Below are 24,191 nucleotides of genomic sequence, written 5' to 3' on the forward strand. Positions count from 1 at the left end.
CCACTCGCTGTCATGGAACCAAACAGAAATCAGATAGGTCCAGCAACTTGTTTGATTATTATCACTCCGCCGTTTGGTCCAAACGTACCTTCATGCATCACGATACATTCTTCGTATATGTTCAACATTCTCCATTCTTCTTCTTTCTTTTCCCCCTCCTTTTTCGATTCCAGACAACAGCGACGTGGCGCCCTGTGTACAATGTACGCACGCGATTTCACGTTGGTTTTTCCTCGTGAGGTTCGTTGCATATCGATCACTTCGCTCCGCCCTCGCGCGCCTCTATCTCGCATGACGTGTCGCGTGACAATAATCAAGGGTTAACTCGAAAGGAAAAAACGATAATACGCGCGTTCCGAACGTTTCGTTTGATCGTAGTTATTTCCCTCATCCCACGGGTTCCGTTTCCCTGCGATCCGGGCGAGAAATACGCGCGCCCTGTCTTTTCCCTTCTCTCTTCTACTCTCGCGCGCGTCACGCTCGCCTTTGTCTTCTCTCTTGGCCATCCCAGACGGGCTCTTTAATTAACTTTACTTTGTTCGGGTCAATTGTCTCGCTCGTCGAGAAGGAACGAGTGCGTGCTTCCACCGGCAGTCAACCTCGAGCGCGATCGACGCTATTATAAAATTATTTCAGGAATTGACTCGCGAATCCGACACGTCATCGAGGCGGAAGATTCGTTTGGTTCATTCGTTTTTAACAACTGAATGACTGCTGCGGCAATTGAATTTGTTCAGTTGCTATCGGTACGTTTATATACAGAATTTATATAATTCACGATTGGACTGGAAGACGCAAGAATTGATAATTGAAAAGATATGTAAAACATAAAATAGTATAATATAATAACTTTTACCCGCAGTTTATTCCGGATACAAGCCGGATGAGAAATGTTTTATGAGTAAGTTGCTCAAAGTAAGGAAATCGATAACAAGATTGAGTTGGAGAAATTTTATTTCTGTGGAAAGTGCATTTGGAAATCATTCGATGAAGCCTCTCCTCCGTAAATATGATACGTTTCTTCTGGTCCGAATCACGAATTCATAATCGTGAGAAGGTTAAAAATTTCGTGAAAAGATAGCGTAATTTGTAGGTAAAACTTCGTCGTTACAACGTAAAATTCTTAATCCAAATCTACTCGATGAATTACAGCAAAAGTATATATATACGTACATTTTAAATACTACATTCTTATATCGTTCTAAAATGATCTTTGCATTTGCAATGAAGGAGAACGGCTACTGATACGAGTCGGAAATTGCGTTTTAAATTTTTTAATTCATATTGAATTATTATCATATTTTGAAATCACCGATGTTGAAACCTCTGGTATTAATTTTTACTTATATATTTCATATCTAATAATTATTATTAATAATTGGATCGTTAAACGTTACTATATCAAGATGCAAAATATAAAATATAATAATCACCAAAACGTTATTCGTAACTAGCAATCTTTGCTGGTCCTGGTTAATTCCATTAGTGTTTTAAAATAAGAAGAACAATATACCGAGGTGAAGTTTCGCGCACGAAGAAATTAACGTGATTTGTAACAACGATAACTCTTGAGGGTTGATATAATTACGACCAAAATCATTAATCAAGTGTGTCCATTAAATAATCTTAGAAAATTCCTTGCTAAACGTAAGATTTTTTCTGACGTCGCCGCGTTCGTCAACGTGGTGTACATAATATTCGCTATGTAAATTGAAGACAAGTTATGCAGTAGATTACACCCGTATCATGACACACTTTAGTCTAGACTAAATAATTTAGAAATCACCACCACTTCCTATTGCGTGAACATCCCACCCTCGTCGTCGCTTCGCTTTGCTCTGTTTTACGATAACCATATAACGGGTGTCTCGAACTGTCATACTTTCCTCAGCTAAACAACTCAATATCATTAATCCACGTCACAGTCTTGTCTACGATAATCGGTGTAATTCTCGTTAGCTCATAATTCCGGAAAAATGGAATGTAAAAGCATTCGTATATTATGGAGCTTCTAGTGTGTCAGAGGAGTAAGCAGAGTATGGTACAGTTTTGTGTCTTTTGAAAGATTGCATATAATGTTTCATCGTTTCATTCATAAAAAAATTATCTTGTCAAAATGTTTGCTTCTTATTTCGAATGTTAGGCAAAGTCTATTAAAAGTGGTATAATACGACAAAAAAAATGAAATTAATATATAAAAATCAACGAAAATATAAAAATTTCCACCGAATCATTATCTGTGATTCGTATTTGTAACGTTATAATTTGAATCTGAAAATTAGCCAATTTTGTATGAACTTAACAAATTTGTACTACTTGAACTCTTCGATTTGACTGTAGCAACCAAAGATGCGAAAAATTCAATGAAAGAAAAGTCAAAGAAAACCTTAGTATACGTAGGTTATGCTACCAGTGGCTGGGAGCCTTTCACCGGAACAAACCAGTCATACTATTGCATCAGGCTTCCCATAATTCCCACATACAGAATATTAATGTCATTCGGGAGCAGGCAATGACGTTAACAGCACTGTCAAACTAGATTTTTCGCGCAAAAGTAAAAGCCGAGTTAGTGGTTATTTCCGAAATTGCCAAAAAATATCCGCGAAGTTTCACTTTTGCGGGCTGCAAAGAGGCGAATAAATCTCGTTCAGGGTATATATGACGTTATGAATTATGCGAAGAGGATAGCATTGAGCGGTAATTGAGGAGGTAATCATGTCTCATCCTCACCCACACCTCGCCAGTACTCTGACACCGTACAACGATAACCCTATGCATAGTTCACACTTCGTTCCTGCCAATTAACGTTCGCGGAAGATATTTTGACCAACGTTAAGGCAGTCAGGTCAGGAAACTGGCCGCGGCTAACGATTCCCAAACATATTCTGTGACTCTCGTAGAAATTTCGCGATAACGTCCGTCGCGTCGCATCGCTGTGAAAAAGTTGAATGAATTCGGTACACAACCCGGGCGAAAATGTGTGTGTACGGTGATATTAAAACAGTAATGAATTTTAATAAAAGTCTTGATGTTATGCGAGCTCGATATACATGGCATGATATTATACCCGAATTGAGTGAATTTTGTGAAAGTATGTTTGTTCTGTTTGATAAGACAAACTTTATACTAGAAATTGCGCCAATACTGTATGCAATTCTGAATTAGTCAATTTAAATTTTCGCGCCCTTGGGATTGTCTTAAATGGATACTGTTCGTCTCTAACTTCATGACGAAGAAAGATATTGGTGGAGATCAGTTTCCTTTTGTAAATTTCTTTCCAAATTTCTAAAACACACGATTCCCCGAAGTTTCAAGGATTGAGAGTAATTGTATCGGATCGATTCCAGTTCCTAAAACGATTATGTGAAATCTGTACTCTGAATAACTGCTACAACAAACTAATGTTTCTTAAATTAATCATCTAGATTCATTTTTGTTTCTGTATTCTAAAGTTGATTTACTTTGATCTTATAATAATAGAAATCTTCTATTTCTGATATTTATCATACAAACGAAAAAAAAACGGAATAAATATATATTACAGAAGAATACATATTCTGAAATGCTGAATTTCTCAAATGTAGAACGGTCGTTTTCTAAATATTTATATCAGAACGTAGAACAGTGGGGAACAGTTATAGTTCGTAATGTAATGTAATGAAGCGAACGCGACTGTTTTTAAAGAGGTGTAGCAGAGTTTAGAGAATCAGGAAGCAACCAGCAGACTGGTGCTCATTAAAGTAAAACAGAGTTAATTATCTAAATTGTTCGCTCGAGTTTGTTCTTGCCGCCGGAATCCAAGATGTGCGAAGAAATAGACTCGCCTTGCCAATTTTCTTCCCAACTATAACGGAGACAGTTTCACTTTATACACCTTAATCGACGATCAATTCATCTGTATAATTATAATAACGATACTATTGAAATCAAAATATTTCAAATATGTAGCAATTAATTATAACTCGTTAGGATTCTCGTTTCGTATGAAAACAACTGTTCGATTATTTTCTTCACAATGCTTCTCAAAACCCTAGAATACGTTAGTTTCACTGAATAACGCGAAAACAATCATAAATCAAAACAGAGGGGAGACCGTATAGCAAGAAACGTAGCAAATCCCTTCAGAACAGTTCAAATTAATCACAAATTGCCGGCAACGTTATCGTTCCTGAAATCGATCATTCGCGAAACGACCAGACAAGACATATATACTTGCTCCTCGCAGGCAGCGTTCTGTGTATCAAGTAATTATAGCACTTAAACTATCCTGCTGCAGCGAATACCGCGAGATTGAGTCATCGTACAACCACGTGAAGTCTGCCACTGTGAACGAACTAGTCAAGGCGAGTTCACAATCGTGAAACAAAGAGTAATTCCTCGAAGTAATTTCGTTTTCTCGTCTCGATCGAGTCATCGTGATGTATCATGAATTGAAAATTATGTACATACGTGGGCAGAAAAGAACGAAAAAGAATTACATTTTATAAGGAATTGGTGCAAATGGCTGTTTTAATCCAACAATTATCATATTTTTAAATAGCTGAAAAATATCATTTATTATAGGTTCTGTAAATATATATATTTAATAAGATGGTGTGAAGTTTTTCATGCAAATGTAATGATGTATCAAAGGCTGAAAGGTCCTTGAGGAGGTCCAGGAGGTCTGTTTGAGAAATTATTACGTCCTAAGTATGGATAATCTCGATAACGAGGTAGCTCTCATGTTATGTAGTTAATAACTCGAGGTGATTCGTGTGAAGAGTGAGTAAAAGTCGAAGATAAATTGTAATTTGTTATTCACTTTATATATTGTAGTTCTAGTTCTCGTTATTGTTAGAATTATTTGATTTAAATAAAAAGAGCCTTAAAGGAATTAATATCGTGTCTTCGAATTTTTTACTTTTTGGTAACATCGTAGTTGCGCGTAATTCCTATTGACAATTCATAACCTTTCATAACCTTAATTCATAACCTTGGGAAAACCTTTGGGAAATTTTAAGGCAGCACAGATGGGTAATTTCCGCGATATACGTAAAATGTCCGTACAAAGATCCATGAATTACGGACCTTGCATGCTTCATAAGGAAATTTATACACACGAGACACCAGAATACAAATCATAAAAAAAAATTTGCATAAAATTTCACCGCTTGCAAAAAACAAAAGGAAAGGTACAAAATTTCGGTAAAATCGTCAAAAAATAAAACATTCTCGACTTTTCTCGAAATTTCTATTGAATTTCTATCCGAACTTTACTAATTTCTTCCAAAGTTAATCTTCTAAAATATAATCTGGTAAATATACAAAGCAGTACGAAAACTGTGCTAAAAGAACGTTCGATTGTTAAATCTGATGAAAGAAATAAAAAGGGCAAGACAAGGAACAGAATAAAAAATTGAATTAAACAGGATAGTTTGAAATTTTTAGCATGCAAGCAGGTGGATTATTGGGATTGGAAAAGAAGCGTGAAGAAGGATCAAGCAGATCCTCGAGAAAGGGACAACCGCGGAGCTGAACATTTAATAAACCACAGTCTGTCTCCGATGTGGTTAACTTTCCTTCTCCCAGGACATTCTCCGGCATCTATATATCCATTGGCTTGGCTTGACGTGGAAATTCATCGTGGTCACTAACTATTCCAAACTACCGCTACTTTCTGCACGCTACTCTAACTATCTTAAACTGTCGACCGAGTAGACTAGCTAGACTGGCGACCGTGAATGCAGTTGAAAGTGTCGGAAGAGATGACAACAGAAAAGTTCTTTGATAAAAGTTACGTCAGCCAGGGAGTCAAAAACACTTTGAATTTCGTGGAATTTTCGGATTCGCATACCTATGGCATCGTTAACGAGAAATATTGTGGAACTTGGAAATTAAATCGCCGATAAAAAAGGGGAACAGGGATGTTTTTAAAGAAAAAAATTGCGAAGAACTGGAACGGAGTGTGTTAATTTTTCATTTGTTATCGAAATTTCTTACCAGTTTCATCGAGACAATTTGCAAATTTCTGTGATTTTTATTTGTTAGAATTTTGTTAACGAAAGGAAGCAATTCGAGCTTCTTCGAATTTTGATCGTTATTCGTGACAATCAGATTATGAATATTTATATACTTACATCAGAAAATGGAGAAAAATGAGTACAAGTGCAAAATATCAAAACTATAAACGTAATAACACGTATTTTTACTCAAGTATCACTTTCTTGTCATTATCCGTAAAAATATGAATTTTTATAAACATACGCCAGTCTAGTGACGATATGAACGAGGGAGTACATTATTTATTAATTTCATCTAATATCGATACGATCTCTGTAACACACCATGATGATACGAATCAACAGCAATTTTCTATCGATCAAACACGTTAGACAAAAAAGGAAGGAACAAGGAGGAAAATTTATTTTTTACCGGTATATTATTATGAGCTTTTGCATGTTACGATTTAAGCACCCGTAATAACATAATAATGCGTCTAAAACTTATCTCTGTGTAATAACGTACAGGAGCTAATCTCGGAAATTAAATCTTAATTCCAGCGCGCTGAGGTCCTTCGTTGTTGGCTAAAAAGTATTACAAAAGGAAAATTCGGTAGTGATAAAAATATTTACGTTGAAATGATGTCAATTTTGGAAGATTCAGACTTGTTAACGTTGATTCCTCGTCTTATTCTATATATTCACACAGAACAGTACATATCTCGTGAATGTTCTGCTTGCAAAAGCAAACAATTTTCTTACCAAACAACTTTTTTACTGCCGACATTTAATTTCACTTTTTACGCATACGCATAAATAGTAAAGTTTACGTTCGAAAATATGGCATACTCTGCGTGAAATATTTTACGTTCAAGCCACTGCTTCCGCGACTCAGAATTTTTCCCAGCTTTGCATAATACTTGATATAGCTGACCAAGTGCAATAAAATCACACGTGTTTGAAATAAGAAATATGTTTGATTAGCAAGAGAACGATAATAAAACGCTGAAACGCGATTTTATTTGATCTCTTGTACTCCGCAGAATCCTCTAATTGAACGTTATTCCTAAGACGAACCTAAGAACAGTACTCAACCGTCTCGAAGTAGCTGGATATAATACGAACACAGATCGTAATCCAGCTACACCATGTAATCTCACTTCGTAACGACTATCCACAACAACGGTATATACAAAACGACGATTGGATATCGCGAGGTGAGGACAGAATTTCAAACCGCGGACAATGGTTTCAAGTTTGTCCACCCCCGACTTCAGAGCAACGCAAGCTTAACTGACCGATGTGTCAATTTGTTTTTTCATTGCCATGAGATGAAGCCGGATATTTAAATAAACTGGTCGCGTTTTTGAATTCGATTCATACACGAGGATCTCTACAGTCAAACGACTGAAAAATTGATGCTTCCAAATCGTTCCCGACGCAACGGTTTGCTCTATTGCATTTACATCTTCGGTTCGCAACGTTTATCACTCAACAGAGGGTACAAAAAAAAGTGGGAAAAGTAGAATTGGAAAAATAGAAGACAAAAAGTCGTCCTTGTTATACTACCACTCGTAAGTATTCAGGTATTTCGGTTGATTTATACAGATTGATGGTAAATTAGCATCACATAGTAAATTGTCTTTAATTGTTTCATTTATGTTTTCCAACTGTTACTGCTGAAAGAATAAAGAGCAATTTATGAATAGCGGAGTTTGGAATATAATCTTCTATTTACAATTAAACACGAAGACACAAATGATCGGCATTAATTTTTGTAATATAATGTAAAGAGATATGCCTTTAAGCTATCTCTTCGTATAATTTATCTACTGATTATCAAAACGCAATACGCTTCTGAGAATCAACGAAAGTCAAATCGGAACATTTGAAAATACTGTTTCGTGATAAACTTCCATTAACAGATACTTCGATAGGGCGAAAAAATAATTGCCGGCGCTTTTTCTTTTTACACTAATTATGAAAATAAACTTTATAGCTTTATTCTGCTGTACGATTTTGTACGGGTTTCTGTTACCATAGTAACGACATTCTTGCAGCGTATCTCTCGCTGCCAATTTCACATTGTGCATTCAGGATGTTTTACGACCCGAGTCTTTAACTCCTACTTTTGACATTCCGAATTTCCTTGACATCGCTCTACGGTGAAATTGTCTTCGTTCGAACGTGCTCGTTATACCCGGGTACAATCGAAACGCAAGGAGTGCTGACGTCGTTGAAAGCACGCTTCGGCTGCAGTCTTACGTCCTTCGAAATAAAATCATGGAATTGAAGCGGTTAATTATACGAGCGGTGCACTGTCTTCACTCCCCGAAAGCGGGTTTAAATTGAAATGTGTCTACAGAATACAAAAGGGAGAGGCTGGGGTTCGCGAGTATTCGTAAGAAAACTCAATTCGCCAGAGTGGAACGGTGCGCGGCTAGCCGCGCCTCTGTCACGCGAATTTACGAATTCTGCTTCTGTGTCGCGAAACTTTACGACCGTACGAACATTCAAGGAGTAAGTCGCTCCTTAATTCCGAGCTCTAAGCTGGCGAGGCTCGTGTACGCGAGCCCACAAATTTTACCAATTACATCTGTCTCAGAGAAATGGACATAAGTTTCGAATTAATTTCTTTCGAAAGAAAAAAGAAAAGATTACGAGTTTAAACTTTAAAATAAACGACGAGAATACAAACTACGTTGCAACTGAATATGTTTAAAACATCATGTTTAACCGTTTACCATACTATTATGTTAGTAGCTACTGTTATTTAATAATTCATCGTCTGAAGAATTGAAATTAAAGTTAAAATGTAAATTAAACTTCGTACATCTTCCCTTTATCGAACTGTAACTACAATCCTAAATAAACCAAATGATTACGATGATTTTGGAAATACGGCGAGAGAAAGAGTTTTCACAATGTTCAAAGTCGTGATTGCACACATAACTAAAATTAATTCGTCCTCATTACCTTTTTTTTTTATAGCTCTATAATTGAAAGAGTTTCTTATCAAGAATCGTGTCAGCTAGCAGATCAAACTTATTTCCCCCGATCTTTCATCTCTTTTAAACCTCCTTTTTTCTTTACTATTCGTTAATTACGATTTGGATAATTTAAAACCAGGTTTAAACTGCGTAAAATTAAACCAGCATCGAGAATTTCAATAAAAATGCAAAGACTTTAAGTTGCGACCTCGTTCTATGAAATCACGAATGGCACGATTAAAGCCAAGTCGAGAGGAAAAAGGATCAAAGGATTGAATCTTTATGCTACACGCATTTAAGCATTGAATCACTCTCATTGATATTCTCGAGAGTATATTCCAGCCACCGGCGTATCTTCAAGGACAAAACCAAGTCATAATTAATCTCGCTTTTTACAGAAATCTCGGATAAAGTACCTATCCTCGATATTCCACGATTTATTCACACTCGTGAACTTCTAACGATTCTCGAACCTCGAAGGATGGCTGTCGCTTCAAAAGACGTCGCTTCAGGGTCGCACGTTTATAAACACGCCTTAAAGTGGGATTCCCTATATGCGTCAGACGCATTTATACAGACATGGTAGAGATTCATGTTTCATGGTAGAGAAAAAAAAAGAAATACGAAGCGCTCGGTATCTCTTGATAGGTTCGTCTGTCATTTTTATTTTGTCAACGCCAAAGGGAATTATTTCATCGATTTTTGGATGGAATCGATAAAAATGGAAACCTTCTAATAGGTAATAAATAAATAAAATCGAGCAAGTAAAAAGGGATAAATATATATACTAGCTCACGAAACTAATTAAACACTTGCTAATTAACCCATGTCAAAAGACGACATACAATTCGCGAGTTCTTTCTGTGAAGCCTACGATATTTTTATCGAATTAAGAATGTATCATATTTTTGTATATCATTCAAACATACATAGCTTGCGAAGCTACTTAACGACCATTGATAGTGATTTTCTTCACGTCTATGAAGTATAGAAATTTAAATATAAGTTGAAACCGATCACTGCTGATAACTTTCGGGAAATATTCTGGAGCATGGAAAATTTCTTCAGTGAGAAGATATAACTTGGTAGTGGATTTACTCGACAATTATACGTATATTTCGTCAACCGAAACTGGGATCCACTGCTTCAGTGGTGGTCTCTGCGACTACTCGATTCTCATTTACACTGCAATTACTGCTTTCTCACTTTCTGCGAAGTTCCTACTACGATTCCCTGACTTGTTGAAGCCATACCTTATCGTAAAACGACTGCCAGAACTGGACTCTAGAAAAGGATTCAAAAGATTTAGTCTCTGCATAATGCAAATATTATTACTACGGTCAGTCATCCTTGAAAGATGTAAAATCTCGTACATAGAGATAAGACCATAACAGAGATACGTAAGTGACGCGACGTATGAAGAATCCGTACGATACCGATGAGAACGAAACGAGAATTCGTACGGACGTCATTCCCGATGGGTTAATCACGATAGTCGAGTCTCAAAACGGTGTTTATGGTATTTCAAGATGTTTCGTACAACACGCACAATACATTCATAAAAAGTAGCTATGTCTACCTGCTTATGTAGTTTGAATAATTTCGTGAACCTATGTAAGTATGTAAGTACCTACTGCATCCATAGGCTCGCGTCTGATATTCATATTTGATCGAGCAATAAATTTGCTCGTTTTTCATTTATGTGTACCTACGTTTCAAAGATGTTATGAGAATTGCTCCTTAGATAGATTTTATGTAGAAATAATAACCTGCCATTTTAAGAAAATATGAATGTACTTATGAGACAACCTAGTAGAAAATTCCGCTTTCGATTACAGACAAGGGATAGAAACAGAACGTAATCGCTAATTATTCATGAGAAAGGAAGAAATTGGGTTCGTGTGACGAAGTTACATGAATTCCATTCAGAACTAGTGGCATAGTCTGTGTATGCCGCTCATCCGGTATGCGCTCGGTACACTCCGTTACGTGCCCAGCACCAACCAGGTTATAATACGCGTCGATGTAAATTATATAAGTGAAACGCGCGATACGGCCGGGCTTACCGTCTCCTGGAACACCGTCACAATGCGTTGCCGTGATATAATGGGCATACCGTGCGATTTCTGGAACACCAAAGTTTGTGGCTCGCTTTTTGGCGCTGGAATATTCATGGTCGGTGAATCTGTGCCGACCTTTATCAACGTCCTAGTCTGGTCCGTGAGGGACCTATCGACCAATTCCGGAGAAAAACCGTTGCTCAAAAATATCCGAACATTTGTTCTGTCCTCTTTAGCTCAAATATTCTATCTAGCATTTTTTCCTTATATCTTTTCCTCACTGTAATGTCGTTTTCCATTATTTCAATTTAACATTGATTCGAACGGTATAATAACAGCGATGAAAGTATGTTTGAGATTGCAATCAATAATTGTCAGAAACTTGCCAGATATTTGAAGTAAAGGAATCACGATAAATTACTTTGGTTATTTAAAAATTAATGCAAGTGAAATATATGTTCGATGGAATATTGATATCGATGCACTGAGCATAATTGAACACCACGATCTACTGAAACGTACCAATACTATTAATGTTGGCATACACAACATAACCAACCTATTACCACGACCTTTGATGCGTCTAAGATCGATACACATTACTAGCTATCACTAGTATGTATCGCTACACATATTCTACGCATCGTGATTGGACGAGGGAAACATATTCCTGAGATGATGAACCGCAGAACCTGAACAATATTTAAGAATTGACTTGTGGAACGTTATTCTCATTGCAATTTCATGGAACGATTTCTACCTTTATCCATCGATCATATTAACAGATTCATAGGGCAATGATAATTTCTTAAAGTTATTATGTACGATGTAACATGAAATTCCTATGAAAGTTAACTTAATTATTTACGAACCTTTGCACCGAAAATTTAGAAAAATTCTTTTCGCGCAATTTAATCTGTTTATATTAACGATAATCATTATTTTTTCTTAGTCGACCTGATCTGTATGGAACATAACCTTTATTACTGAAATAAATTAGGAATGAAATCTGAGATAATTGATGGGAAAAAAATTGGATGTTACTATAGTAGAAGAAAAAATAAATATTACATCATTCAAAAATATTATATATAACTTTTGTTATCAAATGCTAGAAGACCGTCCTCTTATTCGTGGAATTGAATTTGACAAAAGTGTAATTTCGTTTAAACATAACAGTTACAATTACTTTCTGACTCTATTCTTATTATTCTTATTACATACGGAATGTTATTTACGCACTGGTAATACTCATTCGTCTACAAATCTAATTTCTAAAACCATACACGTTTCAAGATCTAGATCATATAGATATAAAAAAGTAACATAAAATTTTGAGGTATAAATAAAATAAATGTACCTATATACTAGAAAACTCCTTCTAGTCAGCTCCTGTATTGTACAATCCTACACTATTGCGAGTATTCAATAAACTCGAGTCTCAAAAGTATAGTTCTTAACATATACCCTATTACGTACACTTGCGCAACATCAGCATACTGTGGAAATTGCAAAAATCAGAAAGATTACTCAAATACCTTACAGAAATGGATTTCGTATAATTTTCTATCGGATTTTCTTCTAATATCATAGCACATATATAAAATCAAATAATAATAAGTATAATCTAAGAGAAAATTTGTATCTTGTTAACTTGTGGCATTCATTACTTCTTTTATTACAGCTTCTTCAACCCGTTTAACATTATTATATATTTTATATTAAATTGTATATCGGTTTCGAAATTTAGAATAACGAAACGAATCTGTATCAACAACATTACACAAATAACCTAAGAAACAAGCAATCAATTCGTAGCAAGTGACTTCTACGGCTTACAGCACCTTACTACAGCATTACATTTTACATTAAATCAAGGCGTAAATCCGTTACTATAATATTTGAAGACACTAATTTATACTTTCCGACAATTATTGTAGTAAGTTCTCTGCAGTAAGATAGATTACGTATGATATAATTCTATTCTAAAATACAAGTTTATTAATATTAAGGCATAGAAATAGCGAATGTTTGTTCTCATTAAACTAATTTTAAGTTAAAATTTCCAAACTTAAGTTTGTCTCAGAAACTTTTCACTTATATCACCTAGCGTATTTCTTGACTCATTCTATTAGTCCTTGCTAAATCCACGAACTGCAAATACCTTCTTCTAAGAAACAAACGAACCGTATGCGACGTACAAACCTCAAGCGTCTAAAAAAAAAAAAAAAAAGAAGAAGCAATATAAAATTCAACGAAACACTTGATTGAAATCGCGTCAAAGGACGTGTTTTACAAAGAATAGCAAGAAGGAAATCGACAAAGGCGGCTTCCACTTGTACCCAACCTGGCCGCGCCATGCTAAGTTCCGGCAAGCGATACTACTCCCGCAACTGGAAATTGTCTGGTCTTCTTCTCTCATTGTTAATTCCCTGTTCGCGCCGTAAAAGCAACGCTTTCGTACACACGGCGACTTTTCTCTCAGCTAAAAGGGAAATCCCCCGAGGCCTTGGGGACACGGAGTGGTGAAAACGAGGGAAGGACGCAGCAGAAATTGTCACCAGAAAAATTTCTCGATGGAACGAAATAAAGAAACGAATTCGACCTGTGTGTACACTATCGTTCGTAAATATCCGAATATTTCGGTCGATTCGTAGCACCAATACAGGAAAGTCAGTAAAATATATCAATTAATGAAAAACTAACAGCAACACATCACTAGATTGTGGATTTTTTATTTATGAGAAATTTAATTGTGAAAAAATACGCAGAATGCATATAATTTTCGAAGATGCGTAAAATATCTAAAATATAGTGCTTGTTATAGTATTTAACAAATAAAATAATCGTCTACCTAGGTTTGACTATTTCAAACATATTTGCATATTTGCACAAATGTTGCATTAGCTTATTCAAAAAGTTCGTAAGGAAATTACAAATAAATTTAACATTCTGTTGAATGGCATATACGTTGTATCTTTCCATGGTATTTTTCCAAAAATCGTTTATGCTAAATATTTCCTAGCCTCTACGTATATATCTACAGATTTGCCTCGTGCTTAACCAATCGTGATAGTCGAATCTCATTAGAATGCTAATGGGATTTCGAAATGTTTCGCAATGTATTCATAAAACGTTTCTACACAGGTGTTGAAATACTTTCGCGAGTTACTGTACTCGATATGGCGCATAGAAAGGGGTGAATAAAATAGAAAAAATTGAAAGACGAAGGTGGAGAAGAAATGGTAAGAAGAAAGAAAGGGAGAAAAGGAAGAAAAGGGAGAACAGACTCGGGAAATTCTCCGACGCCTTTTCGCTAACGCGGCACAAGGCACTGATCTTTATGGGTTTCCATATTTTACGAGAAATACAAGCGTAGTTTCTTCGGGTGGCCCGAGGCGCCTACGCGACGTATTGTTCCGGTTTCTATGAAACGTCGCTACGCTATCGGCTCGATTCCGAACATACAAGGGATGGATCGTGGAAGAGACGCGTTTATGATACTTCGAACCACTCAATCCGGATGCTCGACGGATCGATAGGATCCACTTCTTTGACTATCCGTTTGTAACGGACGATTCTTGCTACGGTATATAAGGCGATATACGGAGTTTGTTTTACACAAACGTGAAAGTCAAACTTCTCGACAGGATGATCGAAGGGAGAAGTTTCCGTTTGTAACAGATAATCGAGACGATGGAGTCTTTGTCACTGAATAATTGGTATACAGATCCTCGAACGTACGTAAAGCACACTTTCGTCAAGAAGCGTTAAGATACTTACTGGTCTCGCATGAAATGCGATAATTAGCCTGATTTATTAGGTGAAAATGTTGTATTCGTGCAAAATAATTATATGGAACACAGGACAAAGATTTGTAGAAATGTTAATAGAATCATGTGAAGGAATACACAGAATAATGTGAATAGGATTATAATCCTAGTAACTGTAAGAGTAGCGAAGATATCCAAACAAATTTTGTAGAATTCTTTCACAATGCAAATAGTTAATTAAAGATAAATGAATGGAAGATTTCGTTAAAATCTACCAATAAAGATTATAACTTCGAATATATGTACAACCGTACAACAAAAAAAAAAATTCCAATAAGCATCTCATTTAGCAAGCAAAGATAGCGATACTTAATCGAAAAATTGTTTTCTTACTCATTTCATTTCCGACACATTTACCCTATATTACGAAGGAACGAACAACAAATATTTAAATTAAAAAAATTCCAATCATAAAGTGCACACAGTACAAAGGTACAAGTAGAAAAATCCTGTACCATCAATTTACCAACCTGCGTTTATAATCTTTCATACATCTCATTGTCAGTGATATTGTCCGTGATATCTTGCCTCATTCGACACGACGTATCGTGGACAAATGTTTAGCTGCAAAAGGGTTGCAACCTTTTAGCGTGGGAGAGCACAAAGTATTCGTGGCGATGAACACGCGCGAATGCACTGCGTTCGCAATAAGGGAACGGCTGCAAATTCCATTTAAACAGAGGGCAGGAGGGGGTTCAATGTTTGCAAGCTGCGGACCTTATTGTATCTATCGGTCTACCAACACTGACGACGCAATAGCACACGTACGAGGTATTTGGCGTGAATATAGTCAAAGTGGAAACACGTTTTCTCGTTACGAAGCGACCTCATGAGAAAGACTTCTTTCTCAAACGATATATCGCGGCGTAATGCTTGTATCGTGCGCATAAAAGCACGCCTAGTACACAGCGGGACGTAGCGCATTGTTTCGTCTCAGCACGAACCGCTTGTTAAAGTTAAAAATATCCGGCGGAGGCGCGCAACGAGAAGAGAACCGAAGAGAGGATCGTCCGGAGGAGAGAATGAGAGACCATACCGACTGGCAGTGTTCGTTCACCTCAAGTCATCGTTCGACCATTCTCGATTCGCTCCAGCCGAAGGCCGTTCATGCGAATTCCGCTACTTCCCTTGGTAAAATATTTGCCTTAATTTCGAGCGTCGGCGGCGCTCTGGAGAAACGAATCGAACCCAGTTACAGGTCTTGGGTGCACGCAAATGCTGCGCCAAGTCGACGTGCAAACAGATGAAGGAACACCTGATGCGCGGTACGCTTCTCACGGAGATACTACAAATCGAGAACCTTATGAGCTGCTGCGAGTTTATGGTCTGACGCGTTCTCGAGCAAATGGGTGAAGATCTGGCTAATTAAGTTATTCTTGTCTTTCGAATTTATTAGGTAATTTTGGAAACTTTTAGTCCTATATTGTGATTCTTATGACACGATCAGGCTGCGGATTTTAATGTGTTCAAAGGAGATTTAAATGAACGGTAAAACGTATGTGCCGTGGCTGCAAAAAGTATTTTTGCATATTATTTATTATAGGTAGATTGTGAATATTCATATAGATATTTATGGGGATTTTAAAAAACGTACAGGATGCACATAACATGGAAAAATGTACGGAATATTCAAAGCATTTAGATATTTAATGGAGTTGAGTAGAACAAATCTATATTTTTAACCACAAATGTTTTAAAGTATATCAAAAGGAAAATCATATTGTTTAACGAACAGATTAATATTTCTCTCAATATTGATCAATGAAATTTCAATACCTAATTCGGTAAACGTATCTGTATTTTTTAGAGACACTGAAAATCTAATCTCTAGTTAGAAGCATACAACGTGTTCCATTAGTAGAAGAGAAAAAAAATAAAATTCCAGGAATCCCATAGACGAACATACGGTCCGCCTCCGGGACGAAACGACTTCTAGCTATGGATAAGTTTCTTACGTTTCAGAACTCTGAGGACCATCTGTTGCTCAACTTAAAAATGACATCCGGTGCCATGATTCCTTCCCCAGCTATTCCCTCATTCTACCAATTGTAATAACACTTCGCCATCGAATTATTTAGGTCATTGACTATACGATACCAAAGACAGGAAAATCTGTTTATGATAAATATTGAATGTTTAAAATTGTTTTTGATATCGCATTGGTCAAACAAGAGAAAGAATTGCAATAACAGAAAAATGTATATTAACGAAAATGAACTGCGGTGATTTTGTATTCTATATGTCATTACAATAATTTGAAAAAGTAATACATTGAGAAATATTGGAAATAGAAATGTAATTTTCAGTTTTTTATAACACAAATATACAGTTTTCAATGAACTTTAAAATGCTGCTACAAAAGATAATCTGACAACTGTGACTAATTAAGTCATTTAATTAATTGCAGAACAAATTTTGTGAATTGGTTTGTATCTGTTATTTGGAGTCATCTTGCAGTCAAAAATCCTATTATGTTTTATGCTAATTTTGCAGCTTTCGTTTCATTGAGACACGCGTGTCATTGGAAAAAATTTATTGTTCGTGGTTGCTGAAACGATCACATTACAGTAATGACACCATATACCGAGTGTATCATTGATGATACGGAACAGATATCAGTATGATTAATATCAAACCAAAAACAAATATTAAATTATCTAACTTCCTGATGTTTCAAAATACAATTTAAATTCAAAAAACGAATCCGAATGTTTGTTTAACGTTATCAAGGATTGAAAATTTTGAACCTGGATTTGTTTGAAATATTTCATTCAAATTAAAATTCAATTCAATTCATTCCTCGATTTGTAATATTATCAATATTGTACTTGCTATAAATAACAATAATAACTGTCTATACGCAAAATGAAATTGCTCATGAAAAAAGAAAACCTGTTCACCAAATATTATACACGCATATAAATAAAATAATATTTCATAAAATATTTTGATTGTACATATACTTATCACGTTTACCCCATAAATAACCGACATGAAGGAAAAAAAAATCGGCAGAAAATTTTCGATACAGGTTACAGATTCAAATTCCCCCGTCCGAAATCTCATATCCGGAATAATTACTTCCCACGCGTTTTTCTTTTTTAATCCCGAAAGATAATATTTATTCACATTTCCTGTTCGTTCCTCCGGAATTTATCATATGCACATACACTCATGACCGACAAGAAGAGGGCTCAACTGCTTCCCAACAGGAAAAACAGGGGAATCATTGGCGCGTAATGGCGTTAATGTTAAACAGAATCTTCAAAGGCCAACAGCAACAGAAATTACTTTGTCATTCTGAATTAATTATTTGAATTAGTTTCACGTTAAACAGGTTTCAAAGAAAACAGCATCTTCTTCATACTTATATTAGGTTGTCCGAAAAGTGTCTTTCTTTTACAGACACATCTTTACGACAACGCATCTTTATACAAACATGAAACCTAATCTGTCACACGTTATGATCTTTATTTTGATAGAACAAAATGGATCACACGTAATTCGATAAAATAATATAAAACGGAAAATGTTGTGCATCCATTATTTTCTTATAAAACGAAAGAAACTTTCCGGACGACCTAATAAGAATGGAATTTGGTAAAAATGTAATTTCGTTGAAACACAACAGTTACAATGGAAACTCTCGTAAGAAAAATGATCCCTGTTTATGTTTGTCTGCATTACAAGACTCGATTCTCGTGATGTTGGTAAAATTTGAAACAACTCGGAAAATGCATATAGGAGTTACAAGATATTTACCATAAACATGTATTTACACTAAAAAATCAGCATACAGCTAGAATAGTTTGCTCAAGTATAATAATACCCAAGCGTTAAAGAGATAATCTCACTGAATATTGAGATTTATTAATACAGCGAATGATAAACTGTTCAAATACTGCGATGTATATACTTTCAATAAATATTTTATAACTTTTATACACATTTTCAAATGCGTTTCAAATTTTAATAATACGAGCGAGATAAGTGCGGTAATTGTGTCTCGTTACGGCGCTAATGAAATTTCAAAATGTTTTGTTACATGTTAAACATATATGTTTGCGTAATATGTTTGTTATATGTTGTAATATGTTGATAAAAAGTTTCTACAAGTATTCAAATACCCTATTACGTATGCATATTTGTGCAACACCGGTATACCTATAGAGAAACGAGGAAGTCATTGGAGCGTAATGGCGTTAATATCAAACAGAATCTTCGAAGGCCAACATGGTCGTTATCATGAACGAACGTGTATTGTACACACAAGCGTAACCAATCTACCTGTTTGCACCTGGCTGCCATCGACATGAATGGAACTTAGCGGGACTTAACGTAAGCATTGTACGAAAAAAAGTGAAAGGCAAGGCCACTTGCTGGCAGAAGCTGAGCCTTGGTGATGAAAAGAGAATGAGAGAGTGGAGGACGGAAACTGAGAACGGCTTTGACATTGGCAATGACCGTTTCAGTTACGCGGTTGACCGTGTAGCACCACGACTTTCCAGGGAAGAACAGGTGAAATGGAACAGCTCAGCGCGAGGAATTCATGCGTTCCCGATACTCCAAACGAACGAAACAATAGACGAATTAGACGCTTATGACAGCGATGGAGACTATTGTTAATCCGTGTCACATCAAAACCATTGTACATTATATCGACATGTGTAATCTGATTTCACATGCTATATTCTCTATTACATGGCACTCTATTTTGCAGCTACGAACGCAAATGTAAATATGTACAATATATATGTACGTATGTATCATGGCTAAATGTGATTTTGTACGGCTTACGATTTCGTATTACTTTAAACAATGAACCGCGATGTAATAGGATAATTTGCAATTTATACGATAATTTGTAATTTATAGGACAATCTCGTACGAAAAATTGAGAATATGTGAAATTTTGTAAAATGTAATTTTCAACATATACGAAAGAGTATAATAACTTTAATAAAAATATCCCTTGTATTTTATCCAAAGCTTGTTTTCTCGCTCATAGGAGTTACAGTCTACTGGGCAAATACGGCACATACGTATAAGATTTTTCTGAAAATACGAGAAGTTGAAGGGAAATAGAAATTGATCCCGAGTTAGCTTTCGTTGCAGACGTGATCGAGATAGTCGAATAAAATATTCTTGTGGAAAGTAGTGTATGAAAGGTTTGTACGTGTAAAGAAGGCCATTATCCGTCATGTTTAAAAGACGTAGGATCGAATTAATTGCGTCTTCTATTAATAGATATAACGTAATCTGTGAATGAATATTAGGAAATATATCATCAAAAGTAATGTATATCGTGTTACTATGTTATATATGTGTTATATAAATAATGTATTGGACAGCAATTATACAAGCTAATAACATAATATTATTCCTCTAGTTAACATTCCTATTGATATCTTTAGTGTCTGCATAAATTATTCAAAATTGATCCATTTTCTCTTGAAAGTTTCTTCATTGACTTTAAACTATATTTGCTGATATGGCTTAAAGCATATCGTGTAATATTACCTGGAAAATTTATTATACCTCGGGATCACAGAAAACGATGAAACCTAAACGATTTATTCACATTTATACTCATAATTTAATATATTTCAGTAATGAAATGTATTTTTACACTAAATGTTTTCCAAAATATCATTCAATTCCCTCAGTTCACGTATAAATTCATTTTACGAAATCTAAATTTATAATTCCAATTTATAATTTTTCTACAAATTTTGATGAAAAGATCGAATAAAGTGTATTTATTGTACTTTACACAAATAAACTCGATTTTAGAGCCGCAAATCAATGTCAGAAACCTCTAGATTCGAGCAAACAAGCGTCGTGTCGTGGGACAAAATTAAAAGCTGTACGTTCCACGACCGCGAAAAGGTTAAAAGCCGGACCGAATCATATTTCTCGGTGATAAAAAGAATCGTGGAAGTTCGGTGCCGAGCATGGAATGAAATAAAAGCTGTGAAAATCGAGTTCGGGGACCAGCGGCAGCAAGTAGTTTGTTGAATCGATCGAAGTGAAAACTAGCCCCAAGCGAAAACGTCCTGACGATTTTTGTCGCAGCAACAAGTTGGTGGGTGGGATCCATTCGGCCTGCCTTCGAAGCTGGATACGCATTATTGTAATATTCAGCGAGATGAATTCAAAGCCGCCAAAGGAATCTCCGGGGGATTTAATGTAGATCAGTCCATTTAACTAAACGTGAAACGCGATCCGTGGAAGACTGGGCGCCTCCGGTTATAGAACTCACCTTTTTAAACGAGATCGCGTGAAAAATTGACTCGATCGTCGAGCGAATAATATCGAACGAATCGTGAAATAAAATTTCTAGAAAATTTCCTCCGGTTTTTAAAGATATTTTAGACGAATAGCGAGAAAAATATGATGCATTGTTTTTTGTAAAATTTATTAATAAATTTAATTGGAAATGGGACAACTTTGTGTGTATAGTCTAATTTTCAATTTGTGTGATTTTTTGATAAAATTTAACAACAGTATAAGGGTATTGTCAAACTTCCACAGTCGACTGAAGATTGAATATTTTAAAGAAATTCAGAGGATTTTTGCAGAAAAGCAAGAAAAATATTATGCAGTAATAGAAGGAGGTACGTATTACGATTTTTTAATATAATTTAGAAATAATATATAAAACTTTGCCTGTATCTCTCAAAATCTACATTATTCGCAGAAAATTAAATATTTTAGTAAAATATTCGCTTTTGATGAAGATTTGCAGAAAAGGTTGGTCCACTGATGCAGTAATTGTTTTACGTAGTCGTTACATTTCCCCTAAATTCACAAAAATTTTTCAAATTCTTTATATAGTTTGAAGAACCTCATGTTTCACTAATTTTCAATCCTTAAAACAATGCTCCTACTATTTGCATTGAAAATAATAAAACATGTGGTTGTAACATAGACTTATCTTGTTTTTATATCTACATACTGTATAGTATATCGATATAAATAAGAACAGAACGAATTTATGTTGTCAATCTACACGGAACATGAAGAACAGTGAAATAAAGATAATAAAAATGTTAAACAAATATATGAACTAGTACAGAAGTATCTAAGGCAAAAAATTGGGCAATTTAACAAATTTATTTAATATCTAAAAAAAACATCCCGAAACACCGAAATCCTTCTACGGAAATATTCATCTAATAAAGTACGCGAACAATTGCTCCACTAAAAAGTGAATAATCTCGCGGAATTAATCTCTCGCTATCTTAAACGCGAAAAGATTGACAATTTATTCACACAAAAAAACTTTTGTAATAGCAAATTTTCTCTTTTATCGGCTAATTATACTTCCCTTGTGTAATCTAAGGTGTGGGAACGCTGCAAGAAAAAAAGAATCGAGTCGATGGACGCAAAGAAAAGAGTCGAGTGACTCTCGATTTTATGTCAGCCAGCCTCTTTTATTGCGTCATTAATTAACAGAATGATGTGAGATGGTGCGTAAACCTCGTCATAAAGGTTAGCACACGGAGAAGGCCCTAAAATTAAATGATTCACTCGTGTCGACAAAAAACCTATTAGAGTTTCTATTGGTAATTTGACGGTGACATAAAAATAAGTTGCGAACGTGATAATACCATTTAACACTAAAATCCACGTAGAGTCTCATACGATTTTGTTATGAAACGTAACTCAATTTTACATAATACTAAGCAGATAAATTAATCCAAATAATATATTAATATATATTAATATGTTAGTTATTATATAAATTAATAACAGTTATATTAATATAGCTTTTATGAAAATTCTTCGCTAATTCAAATATATTTAGAGTTCAAAATTAAACTGTTTCACCATTCGAAGTTTTTCGTCCTCCATTATACATTTTAAAACTACTTCACGGAAGAAAAACACGATATCATGAAAGACTCGATCATAACCTCTGCTAACAAGGTTAACCATGCAAATTAAAAGTAACCTTCATGGACCGATTGAATGCGTCAGAAACGTGCAACATATTTTATTTCGTCGTATTTAATTTCATTCGGGATTCTCACGAATACAGAATATACTGTGTTATCTTGTTACAGTAGACAGTACTTGACACTACGCAAGGTCGCAAGTCTTTCAATCGTTACGAACTAATGAACAAAAAGTACCCATCTGTGGTATATTTATTTACTTCGTTTACGCGTGAAACGACTCTATGTGTTGAAGTAAATATATGTTTCGCCAAAACACGAATGTCGAAGGACACATAACACGTTCGAACACATAACGCGCAACGAAAAACATTTAATTCCAAACGAATGCGTAGTACGCGTGAGAGAGACGGACAAAACGTAAAAAATTCTTACCTGGGACAAGTCGGAGTCGTCGCGAATCTTGGCATCCATGGTTACAGTGGCGATGATTCCGGTCGCAGAGACGATCAGGATAATCACCGCGGTGAACAGATAGTTGCCAGTTGACGACATAGTTCCCCGTGAAATGTTCACTGAACCGAACAAAGAATGTCACACCCGAAATTCACCAATCCACTATACGAGACGGTAATTTCGTACTGACGACACAGTGAGAATAAACGAACGCAAGAACGATTGAAGAGGATCACGGGTCGATATACGCGCTCCTCCGGCACAACGACGTCGTCGATAGGTCGAGAGCGCGATCGAGACTGTTTTGAAAGTCAGCGACCCAACGGTCGCACGGCACGCGCACTGTCCGATGCACGCGCGTTATTTGAAATAAAGAAGATGCTTACGTGCTCCGTCGACCACGAAACGACAGGGTCGTGGAAACCGAACGACGAGATCGCTCGGTGTCACGAGAAATCAAGGATCAACGCACAAGATGAGTCACGAGAGAAGCGAACGTACCGACTGACTCTACACTCTTTTCGTAGGACGTGTCAACGATACGGAGGATGGCGCGGAACTGCGCCCTCTCCATGCCTGGACCCCCGTAACCCCCACCACACCACCGAAACGAGTCTTCGGTATACCGTACTGTCGTCTCCCCTCCGTCGCGGCCGACTTTCCCCCTCCCTAGCGCCATTCGCGTTGCCCGTACAGTTCGCCGCGACACACATTAAAACACACCCGCATCGCGATCCGAACTCGTGAGTAGGCAACGGTCATTCAATTCTCTCTTTCGCAAGTAGTTTCTGGCCACAATTTATTCCAAGTCATATTTTCCGTATAAATATTGGAAATAATATGGATTCGACGTTTGATAAATAACGTGTTCCGATGAGATTGATTGAAACGAACGAGCGAACAGCGGGACAAAGTGATTTATTCGAAAGAACGATTCGATGCTCAGATATTGAATGTATGTTTCCGCGGAATG

General features: G+C 36.0%; 1 protein-coding gene across 6 annotated transcripts in view; it reads right to left on the reverse strand.

Moving 5' to 3' along the window:
• Nucleotides 1–23,790, reverse strand: part of LOC100741656 (fasciclin-1) — a 376,648-nt gene extending 352,858 nt beyond the window's left edge. For all 6 annotated transcript variants that reach the window (XM_024364662.2, XM_024364661.2, XM_024364660.2 and 3 more), the window contains exon 1: nucleotides 23,198–23,790. In XM_024364662.2, the coding sequence (XP_024220430.1) occupies nucleotides 23,198–23,317 (120 nt within the window). In that variant the 5' untranslated portion in view covers nucleotides 23,318–23,790. The remainder of the gene's footprint in view (nucleotides 1–23,197) is intronic.
• Between the last annotated feature and the right edge of the window lie 401 nt (nucleotides 23,791–24,191).

The sequence above is a fragment of the Bombus impatiens genome, unplaced genomic scaffold, assembly GCF_000188095.3.
Source record: "Bombus impatiens unplaced genomic scaffold, BIMP_2.2 scf_0102, whole genome shotgun sequence".
NCBI lineage: Eukaryota > Metazoa > Arthropoda > Insecta > Hymenoptera > Apidae > Bombus > Bombus impatiens.